General features: G+C 41.9%; 1 protein-coding gene across 2 annotated transcripts in view; it reads right to left on the minus strand.

Annotated features, from left to right (window-relative positions):
- Positions 1 to 12,326, minus strand: part of phactr3b (phosphatase and actin regulator 3b) — a 66,825-nt gene that overhangs the window by 31,288 nt on the left and 23,211 nt on the right. Inside the window, exons 1-7 of one of the 2 annotated variants that reach the window (XM_030729754.1) lie at positions 11,200 to 11,434; positions 5,199 to 5,357; positions 5,014 to 5,088; positions 4,733 to 4,873; positions 3,347 to 3,577; positions 3,029 to 3,236; positions 490 to 680 (exon numbers count right to left, since the gene is read on the minus strand). In XM_030729754.1, the coding sequence (XP_030585614.1) occupies positions 490 to 680; positions 3,029 to 3,236; positions 3,347 to 3,577; positions 4,733 to 4,873; positions 5,014 to 5,088; positions 5,199 to 5,352 (1,000 nt within the window). In that variant the 5' untranslated portion in view covers positions 5,353 to 5,357; positions 11,200 to 11,434. Of the gene's footprint in view, positions 1 to 489; positions 681 to 3,028; positions 3,237 to 3,346; positions 3,578 to 4,732; positions 4,874 to 5,013; positions 5,089 to 5,198; positions 5,358 to 11,199; positions 11,435 to 12,326 lie in introns of those variants that run through there. The other variant, XM_030729753.1, reaches the window with a different exon arrangement.

Consider the following 12,326-nt stretch of genomic DNA (forward strand, 5'->3'; position numbering starts at 1 on the left):
AATAATAATACAAGCAGCACATAAAGCATGTAATCAAAATTGAAAAAAGAAAGCACAGATCCTTGCATACTTAAACCTGAGCTGCAATCCTTTCTGATTCAGTCATTTATTCTCTTTTTCTAAATTTGCTTTTTTTCTGTTAGCATCTCCGTCACCAGATTCCACAGTCCAGTCCTTTTAACAGATTTTTCCAGTGTCACAGACATGCTAAGAGCAGAAGTCCGAGCACCAGTGACCCAAATGAACAGCTAAGAATTAGGCCACTAGAACAGATGCTGACAGGCCGCTGAAACTTAACACCAGCAAGTATGCTATTCGTCATCCATGTAAATCTCCCTGTCATGCCCTGAGTGTAAACAAACATCACCACAGATTATGCTGCTTCATTATCCACTGACAGGGCGCCCAGATCTGCTTGGCTCTGTAGATAATGTGGGAGATAATGGTAAAGCAAACATCATAACACATGTCCGCTGTCAGCAGACCTACCAGAGATCACAGACTCGTTCCAGCTGTCCTGGTCACTCAAATACTCATCCAGACGCCAGTTCTCCTTGTTCTCATCAGACTCCTTCTTGCTCTCAGACTCACTGGCCGGATCCTTTTCTGTGCTGGACGTGCGGGACAGACGTCCCTCCGGGCGGCGTTTTGGAGACGAGCGCACCTCCTTTGTCTGGAAACTGAGATCACATATCGCAAAAACAAGTCTGTCAATTACAACTTTAGCGAAGTGTTTGTGTGACTGAGATGTAGCATGGCTTATCTTTCACAGAGCAGTTTAAACAAATAAATATAATCCAAGGAATGTTAGTTTAGCATTGAGGGGTCAATCATCTCCACAAACAGCAGTGACTTTAGGTTAGTTTAACTTAATCAACACGTCCAAGTCATACTGTCAGAATCCCCGGAGCACAGGCCGAGGAGGAATGGCAGCGAACTTCCACTACAGCTTATTAATCAACCAAAGACCAAGACAGAGTTTTAAGACATTTGAAAGCTGGACTCTTAGCCTTGTACACCTTAATTGGAAAACTCAACAAGAGCACCGCTGAGAGAGTGCCAATGCTCGGCTGTTTTGGATTCGTAACAGGGAGAAGGGGGAGTTATGACCAATGTTAAAGTTTTTGTGGAACAGATGCCACCGCCGCCATCAACGTGTCTGTTTAGACTCTCCTCAAAGAAGTCCTACCATTAATTAATTCTTCGATCTATGATCAATCTATCTTTATTAACTGACTATGTACCACAGACCTTCAAGGTGGCTGTAATTAAACCTCTACTTAAAAAGCCATCACTTGACCCAGCTGTCTTAGCTAACTATAGACCAATCTCCAACCTTCCTTTTCTCTCAAAGATTCTTGAAAGAGTAGTTGTAAAGCAGCTAACTGATCATCTGCAGAGGAACGGTTTATTTGAAGAGTTTCAGTCAGGTTTCAGAAATCATCACAGTACAGAAACAGCATTAGTGAAGGTTACAAATGATCTTCTTACAGCCTCTGACAGTGGACTCATCTCTGTTCTTGTCCTGTTGGACCTCAGTACAGCTTTTGATACTGTTGACCATAACATTTTATTACAGAGATTAGAGCATGCCATAGGTATTAAAGGTACTGCACTGCAGTGGTTTGAGTCATATTTATCTAATAGACTTGATTTGTTCATTTTAACGGAGAGTCTTTTTAACACACTAAAGTTAAGAACAATTGTATTCACATTATACACACTTCCCTTAGGCAGTGTTATTAGAAAGCATAGTATGCGTTTTTATTGCTATGAAGGTGATATCCAGCTTCATCTATCCATGAAGCCAGATGACACACATCAATTAGCTGAACTGCAGGAATGTGTTAATGACATAAAGGCCTGGATGAACTCTAATTTCCTGCTTCTAAATTCAGATTAAACCTTGAAGTGATTTTTAAGCAGGATTTGTCCTTCAATGCATACATTAAACAAATATGTAGAACCGCTTCCTTCCACTTGTGCAATACAGTAATCCCTCACTTATCGCGGGGGTTACGTTCCAGGACCACCATAAGTGAAAATCAGCGAAGTAGGGACGCTATATTTATTTTAATACTTATACATTGTTTTAGTTGTTATACACTATTTTAAGTTTTTATAAACCCTCCCCACACACTTATACACCAAATATATACATTACTGTACAACACGTACTACGCATATGAAGAACGAGTACCGCAAAATCCCGCGAAACAGCGAAAATACCGCAATAAATATTTTACACTAATACTGATTGAAAACCCGCGGAACAGCGAGTCAGCAAAAAATGAACCGCGAAGTAGCGAGGGATTACTGTAACTCTAAACTTAGAAACATCCTTTCTCAGAGTGATGCTGAAAAGCTAATTCATGCATTTATTACTTCTAGGCTGGACTATTGTAATTCATTATCATCAGGCTGTCCTAAAAGCTCCCTGAAAAGCCTTCAGCTGATCCAAAATGCTGCAGCTAGAGTACTGACAGGGACTAGAAAGAGAGCAGATTTCTCCCATATTGGCTTCTCTTCATTGGCTCCCTGTTAAATCCAGAATTAATTTAAAAACCTTCATACAAGGTCTTGAATAATCAGGCCCCATCTTATTTTAAAGACCTCATAGTACCGTATAACCCCAATAGAGCACTTCGCTCTCAGACTGCTGACTTACTTGCGTTTTGTAGGATACTTAAGAGTAGAATGGGAGGCAGAGCCTTCAGCTTTCAGCTTTCTGCTTTTCTGTTTTACTGGAAGTCTTTAGATTTTGGTCTGTTAGTTGTACAAAAAAAAATCCTGAGGGAATTTTATGGCATTTTATAAGCTTAATAGATTAAATATAAATAAAATACTCATTTAGATCCTGCATTTTTGGTCCAAACTAGTTGCATTTTGGGTGCGTTAGTTTCTAATTGTCTCAAAGGACTAAAGCCATTCATTGATGAAAGTGCTGTTTATGCTTTTTTGATAACACCTACAAAATGGTAATTATACAAACAAAGATGTGCTACAAACGCTGCACATCAAGTCTGACCTGTCCTGTCTATGCTTGGTGGCCAGGGCGCGGTGCAGCTCCTCAATGATGCAGCTGGGGGGCAGCTGTGGGTGTAACGCAACGAGGTGAGGGGACCCGGTGGGTGTGGAGATCCTGCCTCTCAACAGAGAGCCATGAGGGTCTTTGGGAAGAGTGAAGTTTCTGGGTAAGGTGGCTGGAGACTTCTTAACTGGCACTGAAGGAGTACCTGGGAAGGAAAATAGACAAAGTGACATGATGAATGCTGATATTAACGAGGGGGGGGGGGGGGGGGGGGGGGGGGGGGGCTTACATCATTTTGAGTTCTGCTGAACTCACCGTCTAGGCTGCCCAGTCTGGTGAGCAGTTTGACAGGCACGCTAGGTGGAGGAGGGGTGCTGGCTCGTCTCTGAGGCTTGGCTGCCGCCACGTCCTCTTTCCCTGCAGCAGTCTCCACCTTCCCCAGTGCCTGCTCTTCGCTGGGGTCACTTATTGAGGTGCTTTCATCTTCTCCGTCTTCACTCTGACTTTGATCACCCACCGTCTTCGCCTCTTCAGTCACATCTTGTACTGAAATCACACAGCAAAGGTTTGTTTCTGTAGGCTCTGGCTCCATCTAGTGGACAATCAGAGACATAGCTCAGAAGCTGGTGCTTCTTAAGCAGCGCCTGGAAATCCAATTTAGTATCAAAAGTATCAAAATAGAGCATCCTATCCAATGAATAGGGAACTTGCATTACTTTATTCTTCTAATTCCATCTGATGTGTGCATACAGCAGATTAAGCACACACAAAAAAAGAATAAATCAATTGGTAAATATAAAACTGGGACCCTAATTTCCCTGGGTACTATGTGCCTGGGTTTCCTCACAAAATCAGAGACATGCAGCCACCTCTAACTCTAAATCCTCCACAGATGGGAGTGTGATTTTCTTTGCTGTCATCAACAACAGCCCATCAGATACTAGATTTTGGAGTCTGACACTGAATGATATTCAGGGTTTTAAAGGAAACCTAATTCCAGCATTTTTATTCTTGGACTCTACCAAAGAAGCTTTGCATGATTCACGGTTCAAAAATATTTCATATTTATTTTACACTAGGCCTTTGTGCAGGCCTTCAGTTCATCCTCTGTCTTCTCTGAAACAAGGTCTCCCTTTAAGTCTGTGGTTCTTAAAATGCAGCCCATGGGGCAATGGCAGCCTTTGGTAATATTTTATGTGGCCCTTGAGCCCAATAAGGAAAGATGGAACTACTCTACTTTGTATTTATTCCCCTAACATGTGTCATGTGTAGTTATTTATGAGTCCTTACTAAGATAATATCCTGTATGTGACAACTTTTTTCTGATCGGCTCCCCCTCACATACAGGAGGTTGAACTGCAGGTGGGTGGGGCTTCTGCGCCCACACCTGTTCCCACTTTATTTATATTTTTTGTATTTGTCATCAGGAAATTCCCGTCTTTACATGCTAAATGCTTCACTGTGTTCACCACTTACATATGTGAGCTTTTTCACTAAAAGAAGCCGAGAATTCTGTGGTCCACAAAATCAAGACAATGTGCTGAAAAGTCTGTTGTGAGTGGAGTGGGAGATCCAGGGAGAAAATTCTCTTTAGGTTTGTTAGAAATGTGAGTGATTATTTTTATACAAGGATTTGTATAAAAAGTAGATCAACCTAAAAAAAAAAAAAAAAACCCAAAAAACACACACACATCACTGTACCTGTTGAGGTTTCTAAATCACTGCCCAGGTCTTCATTAGTGTTGGCAAGAGGTGCAACAGGCTCCTCGTCTCTGTCTTCACTGTCAGAGTGAGTCGGGGTGTCCGGGTCCTCACTGTTACCCCCACAAGCAAGATCTGACTCTGCAGAAAGCACGCAGAGGGGACAGGAATGAGTCTGCGTGGCAGTTTAGGCCTCATGTGGCTGAACAAGTGAACTGTGTAAAGCCTGGAGTCATATGTGTGCTAGTGCGCTAGCGTGTGTTCATCTGCGGTTTTTGCACCTGTCTCTGTCTCGCCGGGGTTCCTCCTGACGAGGTCATCTCTCTTCTGCCGTACAGCTGCCTTCTTCTCCACCGCTAAACAACACAAACATTTACGAAACTGGTCCTCAGACTGCACGGGGAAATGAAAACACATGGGGCTATTTGCAAATGCCACTCATGGAAGCACGCTGTGTCACACTCACTTGCTGTGGGCTTCAGCTTCTCGTTTTTCTTTTTCCTCCACTTCCAGGGCTTGAAGATGCGTCCCAGACTGGCCAGCTTGCTGTTGCGGCGGACGGGAGGCGTACGGACCCCTGAGACCAGGCAACCTGAATGCAGAGCCCTCTGCTGGTCCATCACATCTGCAACACAAACACGGGCTGAAAATCCACCCATGCATTAACACCAATCACTAACACCACGAGGACTAAAGCAATTTCTTAAATCTGTCCTTACACAATTGGCTGAATACTACTGCTAACCTATCATCATTTGAGAGCAGCAAATGTGGGTCACTGGCTGCAAACACCTTATTGATTCCAGCCTCATTTCTGAGGAGAAGCGGCGCTGAGGGAAGAGGACAGAGAATCGCATTGTTGCAGTGTGACTCACATGGTTTGAGGGCAGCCAGACCTCGCCGGCCCCAAAACACGCACACAATGGAAGGCTTTTAAGAGACGTCTTGAAACACACGCAGGGAATAAATAAAATCAGCTCTGACTCAAATGCCTTTCCTTAGGTCATCAGAGCAGACATCTGCAGCCTGACTCCGCACTGACTTTACACTATTTTAGACCGCACGCTTATCTCAGTGAAGTAAACAGGAGCGTGTTAAACAGTTTGACATCCTGCAGTAGTGACAGAATGGTACAAATCCTGCATGCAGCTACTGACAGACTATGAGTTTGTAGAGCATCCTGCCGCGCCTCCACACACTGTTTATTTTTGTTTTCCTTTTTTTGTCCAGCATTTGTTATTATTTTTGGCTGCTGATGACAGTGCGTTGGAAGGTCTGCTTTTGGAAAGAGAGAGTTAAAGTTTTCATACTTCATGTCCTGTTTGTGTTGGAATAATTAGTCTATTAATACAGGTCTGCAAGGAAACACTTTGTGTTTATGGCTAAATCAGCATTTTATTTTTTTTAAATTCTTTTTCCCCTACATGATACAAGATAACCAAAATAAGAAAAACAGCAACTGAAGGACTAGATGTTTATGTCAGGTCTGTTCATCTGCTGTTTTTAGGCCTGGTACTATCCTGTCAAACTGTGTTATCTTTGGCATTTTCGTGTAGATTTAACTAAAGAAATTGGAACAAATTATGTGTTTTTGTGACAAGCTGCTAGCTACAAAGTGCCTAAAGGTACAGTTTAAGCTGGTTTCTTGGCTAAGTTGTTTGTTATGTGTAGACACGACGCTGGTTCATCTCGAGTTTGGTGCCTTTTTTAAGCTTGAATGATTCATAGGTCAAGCGTTAAGTGGCTTAACAAAGAAAGTCCTCTGAAAATGGTCAGCTAGAAGGACTGGACTGAAAATGAGTGAAAAAGCAGCCAATGTCCAAAGAAGCCTGGAGAACTATCGTTCCAGACCACTGGAGCAATAGTCTGGCTCCTTGGAGGCAAAATATAAAGAAATGAGGGGGAGGGGTGTCTCAAGACTTTCGCACAGTACTGTAAGTCATGAGCAAACTTACAAATAATGAGATCAGTGTATGTGTAAGGAATCCCTGCGAGCATTTTTTGCATTTCAGAGTTGCTGCAGTTCCTAAAACGATTCCACTTACAGTTAATTGTGGAATATCTCGGAGGGAAGAGATTTCACAGTGCGACTTGTTGCAGTGGCAGAATCCTTACAGAACCACACTCAAATTCAGTGAGCTCTTTAGGGCGACTCACTCTTTCACAAATGTTTGTAAAGGCAGACTGCACGTCGAGGGGCTTGATTTATTTTATTTTTTTTGAGACAGTGGGACTGAAAACACCTGAATTCATTAGGTGTGGTCCAATACTTTCATCCATACAGTGTGCCATTCAACCTCAAACATGGTGTGAATATTACTGATATTATATTAGATTTATTTTTTAAATGATCAGCACAGGAGGACTAATTTCTTGAACCAAAATCTTCTAGTCGTCACGTATGAGGATGGCTGGTCAGGGGCAGCCCTAACATTTACTGAAACACAGGACAAGGAAATCTACAAAGCTGCAACTTGAAAATGTTTCACTGCTTCAATTCAACAGTCTAAACAGCTGCAGATTTACATTTCGTAGACGGACTAATTGTGCACTGAAGCTTTGATCTCTTGCCACAGACAAAGCCAAGCGATGGCTCTCCCTCTTAGTGGTACTCTGAGTCTTTCGAGTGCTCTTAAGTCTGCACGCTAAGCTGCAGAAGAGGGATCACAATGACAGACAGACAGGCGGAGAAGCAAAGCGGCTGACCGAGCTGACTTCTGTTATGATGCACACCGAGTGGCAGCGAGAGAGAGCGAGAGAGGTTCCTTGGAGAAAGGACAGAAATAGGCACTCCTACACAGTCTGGCTCCGACAACAAGCTGACACCTCGGGGAGCCTACAGCTGAGCCGTGGGCTGCGCAGGGACAGATCTATGAACACTTCCATTTTCTGTCAAAGACGACTAAATCCACAACATCTGCTCACTTATCCCTGCAGAAATGAATTACACGCACTTGAATTATACAGTAAGAGGAAGAAATTGAATGTGCTGCGGTTTATACAGAGATATTCCACAGGTGAGGGTGTGTACGGAAGCAAGGCAAGCAAACTTGAAACGTGCTTATGTAACATGAAAAAAAAATCCAACTGATAATCGAAAAACAGGGATGTGCAGAAATATCGTCTGAATATCAGTACCGAGTCCTCCTGACCTTCATCTGCATAGGTTTATTTAAATAGAGATATCTGTAGCTGATATTCATCTGTGGTGTCACAGCAGTTCTGTGCTGGCCATGTGTTAAAAACTGTTAGGAGAAGTGAAAGGCATTAAAAGAGGCAGTTAGTTTCTAAAGAATTCTTTGTTTCCCAGGAACAAAGAGGAAAATAAATAACAAAACAAAACAAAAAACAGAGAAAAATGTACGAGCCAAACAGGTGCATAACTATCAGAAACATGTGCTCCACATCCAACTAAACAATGCTGCAAACACACAGAGATGCCATGTTCAAGGATGACTTTATTAATACAGTCTTGAGCCACCCCTCGTTTCTTTAATTTGCTTCCAAGGATCCGGGCTATTGCTCCAGTGGTGTTGAAGAATAGTTTCCCAGGCTTTCTGAAGCTCTTTTACATTTCTCCTTTGGAAAATGGCTGCTTTTTCACTCATTTTCAGTCCAGTTCTTGCCACTTTACACTGACCTATAAATCATTCAAATACAAAAAAGGCACCTAACCCAAGGTATGAACCAGTGTCGTCTCTACACATAGCAGACAACAAAGAACCAATTTTAAATGGTATCTTGAGGCACTTTGTTACTAGCATCCCGTCACAAAACACATCATTTGTCCAGAATTTGAATCTAAGATAATTTCCAAAGATAGCGCATTTTAACCGTCATCTAATAGAATTTTTGCACCAACAAGGTGATTCCCAAAAAGCTATTATTTGTAAACTTGGCATATCTCAGCATGGTGTGCAGTGTGTCCTTAAAAAAATCTGAGGAAAGTGGACAGAAGAAGAAGTGACAGGCCAAAAAAAAAAAAAAACATCTACAGCAGATGAACAATATCTGACCATCACATCCATAAGAAATAATTAAAAAATCCACAAGACACAGGACAGCATCTGTCCCTTCAGCCCATCTACTGTCCCCTGAAACCTCATCAGAAATGGTCTCAGTGGAAGGGTGGCTATCAAAAAGCCATTCTTAAAGTAGAGAAATTGGGAGAAAATGCAGGGGTGTGCCAGATTACACAAGAACTGGACTGAAAATCAGTGCCAACAGGTCTGATAGGGCGATGAACCCAAAGTTGAAATCTGTGGTTCAAATGGTCATCAAAATGTACAGAGGAGGTCAGGAGAGAGGTACAGCAGTGAGTATCTATAGTCTCTAAAACACAGAGGAGCCTTTGTCATGGTTTGGGGCTGCATTTCAGACAGTGATGTTGGGAATCTTGTCAAAAATGACACACAAAGGTACCATCAGATTTTGATTTACCATGCAATACCATCTGGAAAGTGTCTGATTGGCAGCAGCTCAATTTTTCAGTATGACAATGAGCCCAAACAAACACACTGCCAATGCAGTAAAAACACCTGGACAGAAAAGCACACAATGAAACACCATGGATTGGTCTCCCCAGAGCCCGGACCTCAAAATTATTGAAGCAGTGTGGGATCATCTTGACTGAGAACACAACAAAAGGCAGCCAAGAGAAGAGCTTTGAATGTCCTTCAAGAAGTCTGGAGTCCTATTGTTGTTTTTAAATGTGCTTTAGAAATAAAGTGGTACAGTATGGAGATCGATTCCTGAAGACTGCTTAAAGAAATTATAAGAAAGCTGCCTAAGAGAGTCCAGGCTGTGTTGAAGAATAAAGGTGCTCAAAGAAAATATTGACTTTCAAGCTTTTTAGAATTGTAAAAGTACTGTTTTTTCCTTATATACTGTATTTGCATTTATGTTTGCACATTTCAATAAATCACTGCACCTATTTCCCATTTTCCAAGCAAAATATGACTTTTGCCAAGTGCTGTACATATAAGAATTGAATTCCGGTTTCTAGCAAAACACTGCCACCTTGTGGTGAATGTTTTCACTGTAGTTTCCAGAGGGTTTTTACAAAAAGCACCTTTTTGTAAATACCCTCTGAAATTACTGACACATGTCAATAATTTCTTATAAAGAGCTCTTTGTTTCCCTGGAACAAATACAGAAGTAAATTATAATAAAAATTTAAAAATATATAAAAAATAACTAAAAACTCTTAAAATATTAGTATCAACAATTATCAGCATTTTAAACATCTGTATCAGCATTTCGCAGTCAGTACACTTCTATCAGAAACATACACTTCAAATCCTACAAAACCACGCAGCTAGCAGCCAGAGACATCATCTTCATTTACACAGACTACAAATCACACATCTTCAGATGCCTTTTTTTTTCCAAGCATTAGTCCAGAATCCAAAACCATTAAATCTACTGGCACCTTAGATTAATTAAAAAAGAAATGCAAGAAAAACTGCAAAGCTGGAAAAGTACCTGTTTCATCTCACGTTACAAACACATTATTCAGACTCTAGCGACACAAAGCCAATCATAAGTGAGTTTATTGATTCGTGCACAAGCGGCGCATCGTTGCCTCCGCTCGCGTTGCCTGACAGCCAATCAATGTGAGAAGCAGGTCAGTTGCCCAAGTCATGCGTGCCTGCCCGGGATGCAGCGAGAAATTCAGGTCAAGCCTGTAGTAAGCATGCCCAGGGTCAGGCTCCGTTGCCATGGTTACCACGTTGGATGCTGCAGAAAAGGCCCTCAGAGGCTGAGAGGCTCACCACAGCATGAGGAACAGGGAGTTGCTGGGTGGATGGGGAAGGCTTGTTGCCACACAGAGAAACGCTGTGCTGCAGCCAATCACGTCTCGGCGTGCAAGGGTGCATAATGCAAGTCTGGGGGATGCTGTGGTTTTCATTTTACGACTCACGCTGAAATATTTATTTAAGTGGTTAGTGGATGCAGGAAACTTGTTTTCTGAGCAACAACTGAATGGTCAAAGTCAGACACTGTGGTGTGCACTGTAGCCAACAGAAAAGGTCTGCAGATAATGATGCTGCTGAGGATGGCAAACACAGAACACCTGGAAATGTTACAACATCCTCATCACTTCCATTACAAATGACCTGTCGTGAGTTTAGTGCTGCGGATAAGATAAAAAACACCCAGTGAGCAGGAAAAAAAAAAGTCATTTTAAATAATGTTTAAGCATGCTTAAGCATCCAGTGTTATAAAGTCCCCAAAGTATCATTAAACTGTAGATTCATCACAGTGAGGTCAAATATAAATCAAATATACTAGAAAGAAGCTGCTGAGCGCTACAGGTCACAGTGAGATTATCAGAGGAAAATGATATCCATACGATGCAAAAAAAGGTACCAGGACAGCACGATTTTAAGGGTTATTAATCGCCACATGCCGTAAATCCGTAACGCTGAACTGTGAGCTAATGCTTCAGGGTAGCCCTTACTTACAGGATACACGGCTATCGGGTCCTCCTGCAGCTCCGGTGTTCACATCATATGTTCCCAAGGAGCGACTGACCGGAGACTGTTTCTCACACTCACTTCTTTTTCTTTCTTAAATTACCACACAAACAATAAATATTCTGTGTTCAAATTCCCGCTTTATAAAGTTTTTAAAAAACGCTGTTTGACAGCGACCGGAGCGCCAGCAGTGAGCTGAAGGTGGAGAAAGTGTGCGCGCGACGGAGCTCCATCTGCAGCTAGCTGCTAGTGTTGATGTGCGATCATATGGACCCCGCCCCTCCGCCGGGAGGAGGAGGGCAAACACACCAATGCACTCTGGCACGCTGTACTGCAAACATGTAGTACAGTAGCTTACGTGCAGCTGCTTCCCCGCGTTTATAGATAAGTGGCTGGTTTTATATTAGCAGGGTTATTAATGTAATGGGATTTTTTATGCTTTTCGGGCAGGTTTTAATTGGTATGTAGCCAAAAATAGATAGAAACTACAACATTGAGGGAAAGCTACAGGAAAAAAACATAAAACATTACATAGCACACGCTTCACATGGCAGATATTTACACAATAATAGCTGAAAGTGGTGTTCTTAATGATGGTCTAGTTCCATTAAGTATGTTAATGATACTTAGTAAGTGTAAGTGGGCTTACATGCGCCAAACAGCACTTTGACATTAATCTAACTGAAATGTGTTCTTTTAATGCCGTCAATTACACCTGAGCTATTCCCAAATGAACAACTGCAAACAGCTCCACTCACATGAAGGATCAGTGATGAGTCGTGTTGGGGTCCTTTACGAGGTTGTGGCTCTGCAAAATTACTAAAGTAATTCTAATGTCTCCCCCATTTGTTATGCGAATTACATAATTTTATTCAATTCAGTTCAATTTATATGAAATGGGTTACATAACATTTAAAACACCTCTCAGTCTACTATAGTAAAATTCTGTTTCCAACACTATGCGTTTTGGACAATAATAGTTACAGTAATTCAATTTAATTTTATTTATATACCTCCAACAGTCGCCTCAAGGTGCTTTATATTGTAAGGTAAAGACCATACAATGATTACAGAGAAAACCCAACAGATGACCCCCTGTGAACAAGCACTTGGCG

Source organism: Archocentrus centrarchus, chromosome 5, assembly GCF_007364275.1.
Source record: "Archocentrus centrarchus isolate MPI-CPG fArcCen1 chromosome 5, fArcCen1, whole genome shotgun sequence".
Lineage (NCBI taxonomy): Eukaryota > Metazoa > Chordata > Actinopteri > Cichliformes > Cichlidae > Archocentrus > Archocentrus centrarchus.